The sequence below is a fragment of the Phytophthora sojae genome (assembly GCF_000149755.1).
Source record: "Phytophthora sojae unplaced genomic scaffold PHYSOscaffold_10, whole genome shotgun sequence".
Taxonomy (NCBI): domain Eukaryota; phylum Oomycota; class Peronosporomycetes; order Peronosporales; family Peronosporaceae; genus Phytophthora; species Phytophthora sojae.
Window position 1 is genome coordinate 1,813,509 of NW_009258124.1, and position 16,355 is coordinate 1,829,863.

Here is a 16,355-nt window from a genome sequence, read left to right on the forward strand (position 1 = left end):
GGAACGAGCTGGAAGGCTCTCGATAGCGTGAAATGCGCCCGGTGTACCGGCACAGCAGCTGCAACGCCGGCAATGGTCAGTTGGAAGGCAGCGCTCGCAATGAAGTCGATACTTCAATCGAGTGTGTTGTGGTCAGCACTTTGAGTGTTGCTAAATGTTAAACCTGGGCCGTCTATCTCGAAATTTGTCAAAAGCTGAGGCGGGGTGGCGTTGCAACTTTGCAGCAATATTACCATTGGGTCATTGCACGCGTCCGATGCCAATGAAAGACAAGTCACGTCAGGCAACATACTCCGTTCAGGATGGATACGGTTAGTCGCCGGAAGCGATTGTCAGCGATAAACTGTGATCTTTTCGTCTTGTGGATGGAGTTCAGAGCCGCAAAGACTGCGTGGTTTAGCGGGAATGAGAGGGGACCAAATGACTCCGTCGGTCTTTTGAACCAGTGCTGACTACCGGCATGTTCAGAGGAGAAATCGCACTCGGACTTATGCCCTGGTGAGGTGTTGGTCAAATTGGGACCCAAAGTGGAGTTGGTTTCGCGAATTCAGGCGCTCTCGCTCAGCCTTACGGTTGAAGCTATTACATATGTAGCAACTCAAACTTCCCAGTCGGATGCAATACGTTTCGTTAAAGGCGTCAGCTCGCATGATACGACCGCCGACTCATTCTTAACAGAGCACCCCAACATCACCGTTAGCGAGCATTGCATGAGCCGGGAATTCTGGCACTTCTTTAGCGACACCGTTGCTGCAGGGTCGGCTTCATGGATCGGTGCTTGGTTTTGTTGTAACCCGTGCGGGCCATATCCGTCCGAGCCAACTGAGGTGTATCAGACACCACACCACGGCGGAAAGTGTTCAAGGTAGTGCACGCCGTAGACGAACCACCAGATATCTTGAATCCTGGTGGTGGCATCGTCAATGAGCTCTTGCTTGCTGTGTTGCTGCAACTTGAGGGGGGGTGCACTGTGGATGGAATTGTAGCGATCTTCCAGCAAGCAACTTCAACTTAATTCATACAAAAGTGGAGATGTCTGGAACTTACATACCTGGAAAAATAACAGTTATTACGAAGGACGCATCTGCTGTCCGATCCTACATCGCCAAGAACCCCGACAAGGTCCGCCGTCTTTCCCCGGAGGGCAAAAAGTTCCTGATCATCGCAACCCTGACCAGCTCGTTTATCGTCATCCCCATTATCCTCGCTGCAACCGTCTTCCGCAACAAGTTGGGCAAATTCGGCACAGATAAGAGCTATTGTGAAATTAGCCCACGGTGCAACGAAGTGAACAAGTGGATAATTATTTTTCCGAATGAAGGAAGGCACGACGAAACCCGACGCGCCGTCAGCCGACAGGAACCGCTGTCGGATAAGACAGTCAAGCACCGAGAGCAACCTCGCGGCTCATTCCGCGTTCTGCGTCGCCGAGCGCAAGCACCTCGTCCGACACGAGTCGACCTCCAGTCACACCGCCGTGACCGAATCGGCCCGACAAGCCCAGCCCCGCGCCGCCAGTTCGATAGACAGATTTTTCTACCCTCCCACCATCCCTTGGGGCTACCTTGCCTATCAACCAAAGCGCCTCTGGCTTTGGCCCATTAACACAATGAAAACTTTTTAATCCCCCCAATGCCTGGAAGCACCGAGGAAACATAAAAGACATTGCCTAAATTTCATGTCACGACAATCGGTTTGATACTTTTAATCGCAGTCATGTATACGGCCCCAAAGCCATCTCGCTCACCCCATGTAGTAAATGACACGTAATGCTTTACATTGTGAAGCATAACGTTAAGCCTTGGATTTCCGCGGTGCTGAGTTTGATAGACTATACCAAATCGAGAAAGATTAATTCAGAGTAAGCAGTGCCTCTGCTTCCACCAGTGTGCATGTACTACGAAAGTCGTAAACCTTCAGCAAGCTGAAAGCTCTTGTCAAGAAGAATCCTGAGCTGACGAAAACCTTGCAGAAGATCGAGAGTACCAAAATGACCACAAAGGACGTAAACGCCGCCCGATCGTTTATTACATAGAACCCGGACATGGTCGGCCGTCTTTCTCTGGAGGTTGAAAGGCCCTGATTTTCGCGATTGCGACGGGCACGTTTATCGTGCTTCCAATGATCCTGTTTTTCGAAATAAGTTTCGCTAATTCGGCACAGGACAGGAGCTGGAAGACATCGATTTCATGTCACGGTAATCGGTATGATACTTTTTGCTGACTGGTACTCCATGGGACGCATACTTAGAGCATCTCCAACGGTAGTGCATAGTGCAAAAATGATAAGGCGAAGTGAACGGCTGGACACTTCGTAAAAACAGGACGAACATGCATGAAATAGCTTGCATTTGTTTTCGCTTCCCCAACGGTATTGCAGAAATGCATAGTGAAAGTGGAGGAGTTGCTCCAGAACAGTCAATGCAGCTGCCTTACCTCATAGTAGAGGTGCCATCCTACTTTTGCGAGAACCTGCTTGATGACCTGCACGACGATGAGACCTCGTATATCTGCTTGCAAATATGGGTTTAGAGTACACTGCCACTTTGCCTTGAGACTATAGCAACCGTGAGAGTGTTGCAAGCGCCTTACCAAGGAAGAAATTCCGCTGTATACCTAACTAGTACCTATATACGCTCTGTAGGAGCATGTGCACCTGTTTCCAGCATCCGTCAACGCAGTAGGCGCTCGCACGAGAATATTTCGTTGTGCACTACGTTTGCATTATGGGCCGATTCGTAGGGGAAAACCGGGCTCTATTCCCTACGAGGCTTCCCTAGTGCAGTGGAATTTTATTGTAATATAAATAATAGTTTCCCTTTTACAAAATGACACGCATACCACCGTACCAGCGCCCCGCGTTTGTTTCGCACAACGTTATTTAGCTACCCTAGTACCTTGAAATCAAAATAAGCATTCAAGAAATTGAAGAATCTGTAAAATGATATAGAGGATCCAAAATTTAATATGTTATTATTTGCGTGCGTCACTTCGACTTTTTCTCAGAAACGTGTCAATCGACGAGCATAAAGCGCCAGCGCGAGGCCCCCATGACGCTCCCCGCTCCGTGGCTGTCGTACAAGACGCAGGATGGCAAGGTACGCTGGCCCACCACCAACCCCTTCATCTCGCGGGTCTAGCGCTGCCCCACACGGCCCCCAACTCGCAGAAATGACGTCAAAAACTCATGGAAATCAAAGTGATCCCGTCCCCACCTTAACCTTATTTATTGTTCCCTTGCTCCCCGCTGCAGGAATACTACTACAACCCGCAGACGAAAGTGACGACATGGACGCGGCCCTCCAGCTCCTCGTCCTCCGGTAAAACTCCGCCCAAGCACAAGCACAGCAACTCAGGAGGAGGAGGCGGAGGCTCGAGCTCTTCCACCCCAGCTCTGCCCACGGGAGGCGCTGGGCGTGGCGGCCTCTTGGCCCAGATCCAGCAGGGCACCAGGCTTAAGAAGGTCAAGACGGTGGAGAAGACCATGTTCGCTGGCCACCCCAACGGCAGCGTCGGCGGAGGAGGTGGTGGTGGAGCTGCAGCTGCTGCACTGACGGCTAGTAGCGCTCCGATGGGCGGAGGTGGCGGCATGGGCGCCATGATGACGGCTATCCAGGCGGGAGGCAACTTGAGGAAGACCCCGAGCTCCGGCATCAAGAGGGAGAACAGCGGAGGAGGTTCTGGTGGTGGTGCGGGTGCCTCGAATGGAGGGGCTGGAGGGTTCGCGGAGATCATGCGGAAGAACCGCGAGGCTGCGGCGCGGAGATCCGGAGGGGGATCGGCCCCCGCCCGCGCACAACAGCAGCTCGGCGCCCTCGACCCCGCGCCACACGCCGTCGAACTCGGGAGGTTATGAGAATGGCACCAGCAGCTCGGTGGAGGCGCGACTAGCGGCGATTGAAATCAAACTCGACAAGATCATGGCCAAGCTGGGCATTGAGTAAGTTAACCAACCAACCAGTCCACGGACTCCGTACTACCGCGTAAGTGACTCGTAAAGGGTCTGCTGGTCTTCGTTAACCCCCGAGAGACGCTCGTTGTTGACAAGAACGTAAGCGTAATGTCCTAGATACAAAGTCAATGCAAAAAAGCTGGCACGATTTCAGCACTTCTCTATTCTGTTAGTCTGTCTACCGGGTTAACCAAAGTGCATGGCCATCTCCTGGAGCGACATGCTCTTCTTTTTCTGCTTCTTCTTGCCATTGCCACGGCCTCCATTCGTGGTGTTTGACGAACGGTTCTGCGCGATGGCCTGCACCTGGTCGTCCCAAGTCGCACGCGTCACAGGCTGCACACCGACAGGCTTACCGGCCTTGGGCAGCTCGGGGAAGTCGTTCCTGACAGTCTTGAAGGTCGGCGCGGCTGGAGGAGGCGTGATCTGACGCAGCACAGGCGTGGGGGTCGACGCGTACGCAGAAGCCGCTGCGCCGTATCCAGACGACGACGCTGACGAGGAAACACTAAGACTGGCAAACGATTCGATGGGGGCACTCTGGAACTTCGTGCTCGTCGGCGTACGGCCCAGTGCCGGGTACGCCGAGGAGCTGGACGCAGCAGGTGGCGGGGCCTGCCGGCTTCCAGCCGAGCTCCACTGCGTCGTAGGCTGCGTGTCTCGGCCCAGCATCGAACGCAGGTTTGTGTTGTGGACGATAGCTGCAGGCTTGCGTCCAGTCGCCGTCTTGACGCCGCTCTCCTTCAGAGCGTTGCCCCAGCCGGACTGCGAGGGTGCCGGCGGCTGACGCTGGTTCTTGCGGCGCGGTGCAGGCGCCTTCTGCTCCAGTTCAGCCTGCTGTTGCTTGGCCGCCTTCTTGTTGCGCTTGGACGTAGATTCCTGGAACCCTTGGGTCTTTGCGCGTTGCTTGTTCACCTGCTTGTGGTACGCGAAGAAAGTGTCCACCTGCTCCTTGTCGGGGGACAGTCGCATCAGCGGTAGGAAAAGCTGCGAGAAGTCCGCGGACGAGAACATGTCGTGCATCTTGGCGTAGAACTCGGGGGTATCTGTCTCTCCAAGACGGAAGCGCTTGCAGTCCTCGCGGAACACCTCATACTTCGCGTCACTGCCCAGCACCTGACGAATCTTCAGCACGACCGCAGTCTTGGACGGAGCGGGTCCCACAGGCTCGTCGTCCTCTGACTCCGACTCTTCCTCCTGAATCGCAGGCGCGGGGGCGGACAGCTTCTCCTCCAAGCCGCCGCCCGACTTCCGACCCTTCTTCTTTCCTTTATTATTCTTCCGTGCCGGCTTCAGAACTCCCAGCAGTGGGTTGTTCGCACCAAGAACCGCAGCTGCAGACGCTAGCTCAGGACTCTCGTACTCCCACCCATTAGTGTCCATGTGCGCGCGAAGAGCTGCCGACGGGGGTGGTGCCAGCGCGTTCCGGAACGTCGATCCCGTTCTGTTAGGAGCCGATCCCGACGACAAGGCCGGGAAGTCTTCTGCGCGTGGACGGCGGGTCACACTCTGATTCTCCCACAACGACAACGACGGCCCAGCAGCAGCACTGTCCGAGCCTGAAAGCGACGGGAAGTCCGCCACATTGATCGTGTTACCCCCGGACGCCTGCTGCTGGAACAGTCTGGGGTCTTCAAAGTCGTCTTCGTCTCCTTGCGAGGCTCGACGCACCGTGAAATGCACGTCAATCTTGCGACTCGTCTTGATATGCGGGTGGTCCGTCGCCATGTGCCCCTGCAGGTCAATATGACTCTTGAACACGACGAATTTCTTGGCCAGACACTCGCGCTCCTCACACAAGAAGTGGTCGGCTCGGAAGTGGTTCTCCAGGTCGTTGTAGTCCTTGTAGTATCTGTTCTGCACATTGAGCTGGTACAGGCAGATGTCGCACTCGAAGTGGTTCTTCCTCAAATGTTCGTACAGCTCCGTAGTAGAATAAAACCTCGAGAAGCAGAAATCACACCGTGGGTGCCCCATGAACCCTTCATGGGGGTTGCCCTTGGTGTTGTGCCTTTTAAGCCCTTCTTTAGTGAAGAGCTCCAACTCTTCAAGAAAAACCTTCTTGTTCTCAAGGCAGATGCCGCAGTACTGCAGCTGGTGCACGTCCAGCACGTGCGTCTTGAGCGCCGCCACGGTCGCGAACTTCTTGCCGCACTTCTTGCAGAGCGGGTCCCGCAGCTTGCGGATGCGCTTGGCGTAGTCCTCCTTGAGGAAGAACATGGCCGAGGCCTCGTCGAACACGTGCACGGGGCCGATGTTGTCCCCCCAGTCCTGGAACGACTCGAAGCTCTGGTCCGCGCGCTGCAGGCAGATGACGCGCGGCATGTCCGTCTTGCACATGACGCAGGACGTTTGGCCCAGGAGCTGGCGCAGCCGCAGCGCGCAGATGCTGCAGCAGCCAGGGTGGTTGCACACGCCCACGGTGTTGAAGCGCGAGGCGTTGTCGATGGCGTTGCAGCACAGCACGCAGGAGGCAGCGGCGGACTCGGCCATGGCGACGCAGGGAGGGAGGTGCAGGTGGTCACGATGGCTCGCTCGGGCTCCAATAAAAGAATGAGTGACGTTGGATCACAAGCATGTTTTTACGTACGAGACATGAAAATATTAGCTGTGGGAGGGGTTTGGAAGTGAGTGATGGTCGAATGTCAAAGATGATATTTTGGGATTGCATAGTTGATCACCACCAGTCGAACTAGCCGAGTTTGCCTCGAAAAACGGTGGCGGCTAGAATGACAGCGACGACGATGAACGCGCTGCTTAGGATTGCGCTAATCAGGAGCTTTTTGCCCCCCGGGGAAAGACGGCGGACTTTGTCGGGGTTCTTTGCGATGTAGGATCGGACAGCAGCTGCGTCCTTTGTAATAACTGTCGTACCAGTACCCTCGAGCTTCTGCAAGCTCTTGGTCATTGCGGGGTTCTTCTTGAAGATATTTTGCAGTTTGCTGAAACCTGCTTTAATGTCGATGGGCCTCTCTTCTTCGTCGAGGTCGTCTTCCGTTGCTGCTCCACCTCTCAGTTTCCTTTGCGACGTGTCATCGCTCTCACGCTCGATTGAGGGAGGAACCCACCACTTCGTCGCTTTTCCAGATACCGTTGATGTCCTCGAGGCCGTAGCATGTTACTGCAAATGTAAGTGCCAATAGCACCAACAAGCCATACGAATGCATCCTTAGTGTACTGGGGTGGTGTTGACGTGCTGTTAACTGAGTGTTGGCTTGCGGGCAATTTGAGAACTGGACTCGCTGAAAGGTGTTTGAGGCTCGTCAAAAGAGCCGGGTGCTGTAAGATCGCCAGATAAGACATGTGTTGAGCTGCGTCTTCACCACACTCAAATAACACTTCATACGTTGACGATCTGCTGTAGCGCACGTCGCGATGATGCCCTGCTTACTCTGTGTCGACCCTGCAGGATTAGGCGGCTTTTCAAACCCCACACCGGGGGAAAAGTCCGGCAAGAACTATGTTCTCTCAACGTTTGATCTGAAGGAACCATACGTCGCCCAAGCGCACACGACAAGTTAGTTCGTCTAGTTCATTTATCAATTCGATCACAAACACGCAAACCCCGACAGCAAGCCACTCCAGCGTCCCATTAACGATGTATTTTCGCCACTTCCTGATACTGCTCGCACTTACTTTTGCGGTTTCCAAGGATACGCTCAGTCATTTCAGGGGGCAATGTGTACATTGACCTTCGACCAGCCATGAGTATGGGCGTGGTGAGGCGGGTTTTCGAGACGAGGATAATTGAAAAGTGAGCGACCCTAAGGCTCTAACGAGCTACTGCTCGTCCTCAGGATCTCATCTAAGTTGCCCTAAGAATACTAGTAGTTTCGAAACTCCCTTCGCTGTATCCGGAAACTCGAACATCCTGCGAATGTTCGCTATAACCTGCGAAGGTCTCGCCGACGTTCCATCGGGCAACCAAGTGGTGGGATCCGCCATCGCGCTCGACAACAACGACGGCTTGACGGAGCGGAAGCTGAGAAGCAGCGCAACTACGACGCCCGTGGAGGATGGTCCCGACGATGAGGAGAGGGCGGCCTTCAGCATTAAAGAGGGTTTCAGCAAGCTGAACAATATCTTCAAGAAGAACCCTGACGTGACCAAGACGCTGCAGAAGGCCGAGAGTACCAAGCTTACTGCGAAGGAAGTAGCCGCAGTCCGATCGGCTATCGCAAAGAGCCCCGACAAGATGTCTCGGAAAGAGTTGCTCCAACTTTTAGGAGTTCTGGTGGGCGTCTTTGTAGTCTTCCCTGCAGTCGCCGTTCCTATCGTGCACAAGCTTACCGAGCCCTAGCAGGATAACAATAATAGGACTTAGCGAAGGCTGGGATAGGACTGGTTAGCTCATTTTCACCGCTATCATTGATAAACTCAAGCTGGTGCGTACAGCATAAAGCAGTCTAGACTAGCTGAGCACCTCGTTCACTGCGCTTCCTCGCTGCTAATTTGGGGCGACACTAAATATTGTGCTCTACACAAAATTTCGCGATGCCCCCCCCCCCCGAGCCGATCGAAACCTTTTCATACAAGAAAGCTTAACAGCCTGATACGCTGAGAAATCATTTAATTTGTCGTCAAACTTCATTTAGTTGACCGGTAGTGCTAGGAGTAAGCGAGTGTATCGAGATTGTGTATCAACACTTCACACACATGCCTCATGCGCAGACCTCTACCAATACGGGAATTTCCGAATTTTTCCTATATCCTGGCGATCACTGACAGAATATGGGAGAAATTTTGAAGGTTCTACATCGTTTGAAGTGCTTTCTTGGAGCTATCCGCCAGTGTTGATAGTCTGTTCGATTTGCTTTATCTGTAACTGTTGTGTACTTTGACGTAGCTGCTTTGTATAGCAAGGTGCATCAATTGCTTGGTCGGTTTTGCGGTCCTCCGCTGTCTAATCTTCTGCTGATCGATTTTGATAACCTGACATTTTCCTTTTGTGCACTACTACACCGTTGCCGAGCCCTGGAACTCTCGGTTAATCTTACCTCCGCGCAAAAGTGAAAACGAATAACGGTAGGCAATTGGGTAGCAACAGGACAACAGGAATAATGTTAATTTCTCAGCGCTTTAGCAACACTTGCATTAGCAATCCTTTCGTGGCCAGTAGGTCCCCGAGTTGACGTGTATTGCGCCTTTTAGTCTTTGTGCCGCTTTTTGTTTAAGATTGAGGCTCTGTACTTGCAAGAGGTTGGATCAGTGCTTATTTTATTAATGTCTTAGGGAAACCTAACGAGATACCCCTTCGAAAATATTTCATGAGACGCCCTTCACGGCCAGCACAAACCATATGCCCCTCATTTAAAATTCGCCTCATAGGAATGACATTCAAAGTACCACTGAAAGTGGTGAGAACGTAGGCAGCATACTTCGGTATTTCCATTAAGCGAAGCGAGGTGGAAATTAAGTTTTCCTGCACAAGAGGAGAAAGCCACGTTCCCACAACTGGAGCCCAGTCATGGTTCGCGCTCAGCTGCATCAAGTTCAGCGACCCGCTCATGCTGGAGAGCCCCATGGCTATGATTAGAATAGACTGTCCGATAAGCGATTTTCACCCGGGGGTCCGAGGAACCTTCCGTTCTGAGGGACCAGCGGTTTTTGCTCCGCCACATCGCACAGAGTAGTTATAGATAGGTAGTCGTTCTTGATCGTCTCGGCCGGCTCGGACACCTGCTTCCCACGCGATGGCCAACTTTTTTCTTAACGTTGAGTGCGGCAGACACAGTATGGCCCGATTTCTTTAGGGCTTGCAATCCTTCATTGACTATGGAACGAGCTGCATATCTAACGTCTAAAGAACGACGTAATTACCTTAACGAAAACCCTGATTTTGCTGCCAGGCATTTTAACAAGGTTTAAAGCTTTTTTCGACCACGTACTTCGCGGCCCAAGCCAACCTCTGGGTGAAATTATTGATTTCTTTTGGCGAGTTGAGTTTCAGCAAAGAGGCTAACCTCATATTCATGCTCTATTGTGGATAAAAGATGCCCCTGATGTCCTTCACAAGTATATTTCTGTATTGATAAAGTCACTCGATGACCTAGATTCGTGCCAGTGCTCCGTCTGTAAGTCATCACGGTCTGCAAGCATTGATATTTTGGCAATGCGACCGCCATGTGGCAATTCAGATGAATGGGCATGCGATATCTCCCGATTAGCTCGCCGAGTGCAGCAACATGTATGCTACAGTGGATCTACTTGTCGAAAGAAAGCCGACGAATGTAGATTTGGCTTTCCCAAAACTCTTCATCCTCGCACTGAAGTTGAGGTAAAAACTGCACCTGACGGTACCCCGTCATTAAAAGTACTTTAAATAGAGACTCACCCTCGGTAAACAATTTTTCGCCAATAATTCTTTCGACTTGGCGCGCAAACATGGATATTCAGATGATAGGAAACGCGTATGGCGCTGCCGAATATACTGCTGCTTACGTGAGCAATGCCGAACCTGACACATTGCGCTTCCGAAGCACTGTCGCTGCAGCTGTTAAGCGATGTGACCCGAATCTCCCTTACTACGCTATTCTTAAAAGAATAGCTAACGCCACATTGGCTGTTCGTGAGGTAAGTGCCCAAGAAGCTTACTTCATACTGCTTCGAGAATTAAAAATGTATGGTAAGTCTCGTAAAGTAAGCCGAGTGAAGGTTTTGCGTCATCACTTGCGATATTACCGAAGCCTTATGGAACTTGGGCATCGACAAACCGCCTCAACCCGATAATATTAAAATTGAATCATACGAAAAAGCCTACATGGCGCGTCCTCAGGAAGAACCGTTTAAGTCGATGTCATATGCTAGCTTTGTAGAGCACTATGAGGTAGTTGAAAGCGCAACCTCAACAGCGAAGTATTGGAAGCGAATCGATAATCTAGGTTTTTTACGACAGCGTCGAAAAGCCCAAGTTCTTCGTATGTCGCCATGGATACATCAAACCCTAACTTTTGTTTTGCTGAGTTGTTTTTACACGTTGCTTGGAGACACTTAAGTGACTTACCGATTACTGACGATGACTGTATTAGTCGGTTCTACGACGAACAAAATAAAAACCTCGACAATGAACTCCGAACTGAAGTGAATTTTAAGGTAACGAGGCAATGTCAATTAAATCTTCTGAAGAATTCTCGCGAGAACCAATGCTGCACTAATCTGCCCCCGTTCGAGTATGTTTTCATCGAAGAACCTGATGAGCACCTCAATGAGCATGAGATGGAAATCGAGAGAGATAAAAAACTTATTGCAGACCTTCATACTCAATGGAAGCCAAATCACAACTACTCTAACGAAGACATTAATAGAGCACGCGAATTTATGACAAAATATGTGCGGCCATGGGCAAAAAATCAGCGAGAAGCATTTCATTTCAATTTACAGCAATCCCCCAATCACAAACAAAGATTTTCCAAACCTTACGTCGCAATGACGACGCAAAAAACGGCCCAGCTAAGCTATTGTCTCTACAGCAGCGCTTCAGGGATATACACCTGGTAATAATTGACGAATTTAGCGTAATATCATGTGGAATGCTATATTGGATAGACCAAAGAATGCGAGAGATATGGCCTGATCAGCGCGAGGTCCGATTTGGTGGAAGAGATGCCATTTTCACGGGAGACAGTGCCCAGTTGGACCCTGTAACCCCTTACTCTCTAGCGACATCCACAGATAGAATACGTGACAATATCCAGCGCAAAGGACGCGGAATTTGGGAGGAAATTAAATGCGTATGAGTCAACATAGAGGGAAGGATGACCCGGAATGGTTTGAAGCGCTACGAAGATTGCGAGAAAAAGTACCAACACAGCAGGACATTGACCTTTTTAATACTCGAATCTTCAAAACCAACGCAATGCCTGAGTGGGTGCATGCTGCGAAGCACATTGCATACCTTAACGCAGATGTTGATAGTGCTAATGACGTAAATCTGCAGAATGCTTCTTCTCCAATTGTGCACATAAAGTCCGTGCACAATGTGGAGCAAAAACGCTTGATCGCAAATAGAGAAGTACCTCAAGGCACAGTTAAAGCTCTTTTAGATCAGGCACCAGAAAAGATCCCAAGGAGAGACCGAGTTGTACCAATCCAACTCAATTTAGCAATTGGTGCTCCTGTCACACTAACATTTAATGCTGAGCAAACAGCAGGGCTATGCAATGGAACGAACGCTACTGTGTACGACATGATCTTTGTGTCTGGATCAGAACTTCCTATCGTTTTGGTTGAAATAGTTGATGAATACTTTGGTCCATCCTTTTTACCAAACGTACCTAACATTATCCCCATCATTTCAAACGAAACGAGCTGGGGAAGTACAAGGAGTGACTTTAAAGTCGTTCGCTGTGGCATTCCGTTAAGGCTTGCCTACGCTATGACGATTCATAAGGTTCAAGGGGTTACATGCTCAATAGTCGTATTTCATTCCAATTCACTGCCAAATGCATCCTATGCTTACCTTGCTCTTTCCCGCGTTAGAAAAAGAGAATATATAGTTCTTACGCATCGTTTGAGTTTGGAAAAGCTCACAGCGTCCCCAGAGAGTCGATCATCGTTTGACACTGAAAGGGATCGCATCATTCATCTTGTTAACCAAACTACACTTCATGCAAATATTTTTCTAAAGGAAATAAAGACGATAGCACTTTTCCACAATCTCGATATGTCGCCAAGATAATAAAAAGAAAGCATGTTGGCGAGGCGTCCAAGTCGACCCAAGTTCACATTGGGTACAAGCACCGCGAAAACAAAACCTGGCAAGGCAAGCCTCATGGTTGGATTCGGTTTGGAGTCTCACTCTCGAAGGTCGGCCGTCAATATGGGCTGCGAGCGAGTATTGACGTGGCTCGGAGGCGACCTCGATCAGCCACGTCCAGAAGCAGCAGCGGCACAGTAGTCATCGCTTGGCGGATACTACTACGAATTGCAAGGGGATCTGGCGGTGGGTGTTGTCGCGGTTCTCTTCCTCGATGTGCGTGTCTACGAGCACCCACGCAGCAGGCCAGTTGACTTGGCGCGCCCGAAGACGGTCCGTGAAGGCGTGTCGACAACACAAGGTGGTGAAGGTGGTGACAAGGTTGTGGCGGGCGGTGACGGCTGTGCATGGTTCGCCATCGCTCACGGCTCCACGGAGTAGCTAGCGTCTTGCAGCCAATGCAAGCCTCAACGAAGCTAGCTATTTCGCGCAGCAACGTTTCCGAAGCTAAAACAGGGTCGCTTGTTTAGCAAAAGAGAGTATTCATTTAGCTAAAACAATGCAGTTTTACGCCAAATCCACTTTCCAGAGCCCACAGCCCATATATATCCTATTTGGAAGGGGCCTCCTAAAAGACGGGCCTCAGTTTAATGGCTTTCGCACCCTTTGCTGGAGGCTAAACCCCTGAACTTCTATGAATAGTCACTCGGAACCGTCGCACCATTTTTGCCCCTGGGAGAGGCAACCATTAAACCTTTCCCTAGCCCTAGCCATAAAATCATCGAAAGAAAGTAAAACAGAGCGATTTCATTATAGGGGGGCTTCGCCCCAAATACGCGTTGTAACATGTACACTCAGCATTCGAGCTGATAAATGCTGCTCGAATCATTCGCACAAAATAGGACCCCTTATCCAGCTGGGAACGACGACGAGAACCTTCGACTCGGACTCGTCAGGGTGCAGCCACTCGCTGGCGACGACCTTGTTAGTCAGTGCTAGTAAAATCTGCACCAGAATATTCAATTATGTTGTATAAGCGCTACCACTTCTATTTCGCGAGTGCACACGATCCCACGGGCATATCCAGCATCTGCTCGACAATTGCACCACCATTGTATCCTTCTCCAAGCCTACTTGCTAACCTTTTGCAGGATAGGATAGGCGATTGCAGGGAAAACTACAAAGGCACCCGTCACAATCCCTGCAGTTAATTAGAAACCATTTCTTCCGCTCAGACATAGAGCGAAGTCTGTCGGGGGCCCCGACTCGGGGCTCTTTGTGATGACCGATCGGACTGCAGCTACAGTACTTCCTTTGAAGTAAACTTGATACTCTCAACATTCTGCAACGTCTTGGTCATCTCGAGATTCTTCTTGAAGAGATTTTTCAGTTTGTCAAAGCCCGCTTTAACGTTGAGAGTCACCCTCTCCTCATCGTCCGGGCCATCAGCCACGACGGCCGTAGTTGCGCTGCTTCTCAGCCTCCGCTGCGCCATGCCGTCATTGTCACCCCTGGCGACTGAACCCGCTACTTGGTTCTCTCCTGCGACGTCGACAAGACCTTCGCAGGCCACCGCCAAAGTAAGTGTTAGCAGTATCATCAAATGACGCAAATACATCGCTGGCGAGCGGGGGCTCGGGTGTTTGCGAAATTGAGTAATGGACTTGTCGGGGACTCTTGGGCGGCGCGAGGCACCAGATTATTAATCTTTATAGCTTAATCTGAGATTAAGCTTCTGAACAACCTTGCTGTTCTGCTTCAGTATCTACATACAGTACTAACGTTATTTGCATAATGCACGCTTCAAACTTTTACGCTTGGCGTGATGCCTACGTAGATACACTGCTTACTCCAAATCGATCGTTCGCGATTGGGCAGCTTGCTCAGTAGTTAAGTAAATCAAACAGAAGGAATAATATATGTTGGGAACAGATTACATGGATCTCGTAACGAAATCCTGGCATCGGATCGTTAGACCAGGAGATCATAACCACCGAATTATTCATGATAAACTTCTGTTGCTTTAATGGGACCGTCGAGCAATTACAACAAGCGGGAGCAGACGATTTCATCAATAAGGATGATGATTCTGCTGGAAAAGCGATAAAATATGGAATGCTCTCGCTCAACTACCCCCCCCCCCCCACCCCCACCCCACCCACCCACACCCACCTCTGCACGCACACACACACACACGCGCGCGATTTCATTTTTTATATTGATGGCACAAATTGCCGAAACTGTCGAGGCAACATTTGACTGACACCCGAGTAACTTATTATAGTCAATCGCCACGCAGCCTAGATCATGTTATCGGTGCCATCCGATGAATGATGCCTTGCCGGAAAAGAACATTCACAACGAGTACGCAAACGGAAGTAATGGTCGGGTGGCAAAGATGATTTTCGGGTCGCTTACTTGCTGAGCAAGTATCCTCCCACAAGCCTACTTGTCAACCTTCTTAAGGATAGCATAGGTGACTGCAGGAGTAATTGTGAGCACGCCAGTCACAACCCCAATAATCAGGATCCATTTCTTCCGCTCAGACATAGAGCGAAGTTTGTCGGGGCTCTTTTCGATGACCGATCGGACAGCGGCTACTTCCTTTGAAGAAATCTTGGTACTCTCAACCTTCTGCAGAGTCTTGGTCAGGTCACGATTCTTCTTGGAGAGGGTTTTCACCTTGCTGAAGCCCGCATTAATGTTCAGGGCCCGTTCCTCATCGTCGGAGTCGTCTTCTGCGAGGGGGCTGCTTCTCAGCTTTCGCTGCATCGTGCCTTCGTTGTTGAGAGTGATAGCGGAACCCGCCACTTGGTTATTTCCCGCAACGTCAGCGAGACCGTTACGTACCACCGAAAAAGTAAGGGCCAGCTCCAACATCAAGTTAATCTCAGCACGATCAACCGATCTCAACACCAACACTTGTTCGCGAGCAGAGATTGTTCATAACTTGTCATCACCCTTACAACAAACGATGACAGCTTATCGGAATGGCTCGGTTATTGTCATGATCTGCTAATAGAAGCGCGTGCTAATGTCTGACTCCGTATTATAATATACAGACAACGACTTACAAAGCCGGCATGCTTAATGCCATCCTCCTGTATAAAAACAACGATAAATTCCCTCCCGTCAAATCTGTAAAAATGTCATAAAACACACGGTGTGTTGCATAAAGTACACAAGAAAGCATATAAAGTACACAAAACCAGATGGTATACTAAGATGAAGTCATTTGATTGAATCTGATTGGCTGGTTAGCTCATGTTAAGCTTTGCTTGACTTCGTCTGCCGGCTTTTTGTGTCTGCCGGCTGTGTAAGTCGTTGTCGGTAATGCTTACGCGTACTTACAAACAGCTGATCCGACGTACATTACTTATTGAGGTTAGCTGTTTCTTAAAACATATTAATCCTGTAAGCTGCCCAAATCCCGACAGATTGATTTAGAGTAAATGCTCATAAACGTTTGAAGTGTGGGCTTCGTACAGTGCTCTAGTAGTGCTGGAAGCAGCTTGAATGCGTGTCTGCACGGCACCGCGTCGCCCGGCTCTTTAGACGCGTCCCCAACCAACGAGATCGTCATGCTCATTCTCGAATTTGGTCGCAAGCACTCAACCCCCAACAGGAAGTCAACTCCCCCGCAGATGTATTTGCGCCATTTGCTGGTTCTTCGAGTAAGTGGCTCGCTTCGCTAACACAGGTGGAGATG

General features: G+C 50.4%; 7 protein-coding genes across 7 annotated transcripts; 3 read left to right on the plus strand and 4 right to left on the minus strand.

Moving 5' to 3' along the window:
* Positions 1–3,049: 3,049 nt before the first annotated feature.
* PHYSODRAFT_318874 (hypothetical protein) lies at positions 3,050–3,943 on the plus strand (the record flags this gene model as incomplete). Its single annotated transcript, XM_009537490.1, has 3 exons — positions 3,050–3,097; positions 3,253–3,719; positions 3,802–3,943. The coding sequence occupies 3 exons, from the start codon at positions 3,050–3,052 to the stop codon at positions 3,941–3,943; spliced, it is 657 nt and encodes a 218-aa protein (XP_009535785.1).
* Positions 3,944–4,137: 194 nt separating this feature from the next.
* Avh1b-126 (Avr1b-1 avirulence-like protein) lies at positions 4,138–6,444 on the minus strand (the record flags this gene model as incomplete). The annotated part of the gene is made up of 1 exon (XM_009537491.1): positions 4,138–6,444. One exon carries the CDS (start codon positions 6,442–6,444, stop codon positions 4,138–4,140), a length of 2,307 nt encoding a protein of 768 aa, XP_009535786.1.
* Positions 6,445–6,643: 199 nt separating this feature from the next.
* Positions 6,644–7,006, minus strand: PHYSODRAFT_524131 (hypothetical protein; the record flags this gene model as incomplete). The annotated part of the gene is made up of 1 exon (XM_009537492.1): positions 6,644–7,006. A coding segment is annotated over one exon (363 nt), but the record flags the coding sequence as incomplete, so codon positions are not given.
* An 822-nt stretch (positions 7,007–7,828) lies between these two features.
* Positions 7,829–8,251, plus strand: PHYSODRAFT_288711 (hypothetical protein; the record flags this gene model as incomplete). The annotated part of the gene is made up of 1 exon (XM_009537493.1): positions 7,829–8,251. One exon carries the CDS (start codon positions 7,829–7,831, stop codon positions 8,249–8,251), a length of 423 nt encoding a protein of 140 aa, XP_009535788.1.
* A 3,130-nt stretch (positions 8,252–11,381) lies between these two features.
* PHYSODRAFT_420528 (hypothetical protein) lies at positions 11,382–11,675 on the plus strand (the record flags this gene model as incomplete). The annotated part of the gene is made up of 1 exon (XM_009537494.1): positions 11,382–11,675. A coding segment is annotated over one exon (294 nt), but the record flags the coding sequence as incomplete, so codon positions are not given.
* A 2,271-nt stretch (positions 11,676–13,946) lies between these two features.
* Positions 13,947–14,264, minus strand: PHYSODRAFT_288712 (hypothetical protein; the record flags this gene model as incomplete). Its single annotated transcript, XM_009537495.1, has 1 exon — positions 13,947–14,264. One exon carries the CDS (start codon positions 14,262–14,264, stop codon positions 13,947–13,949), a length of 318 nt encoding a protein of 105 aa, XP_009535790.1.
* Positions 14,265–15,091: 827 nt separating this feature from the next.
* On the minus strand, positions 15,092–15,526 carry PHYSODRAFT_288713 (hypothetical protein; the record flags this gene model as incomplete). Its single annotated transcript, XM_009537496.1, has 1 exon — positions 15,092–15,526. One exon carries the CDS (start codon positions 15,524–15,526, stop codon positions 15,092–15,094), a length of 435 nt encoding a protein of 144 aa, XP_009535791.1.
* Between the last annotated feature and the right edge of the window lie 829 nt (positions 15,527–16,355).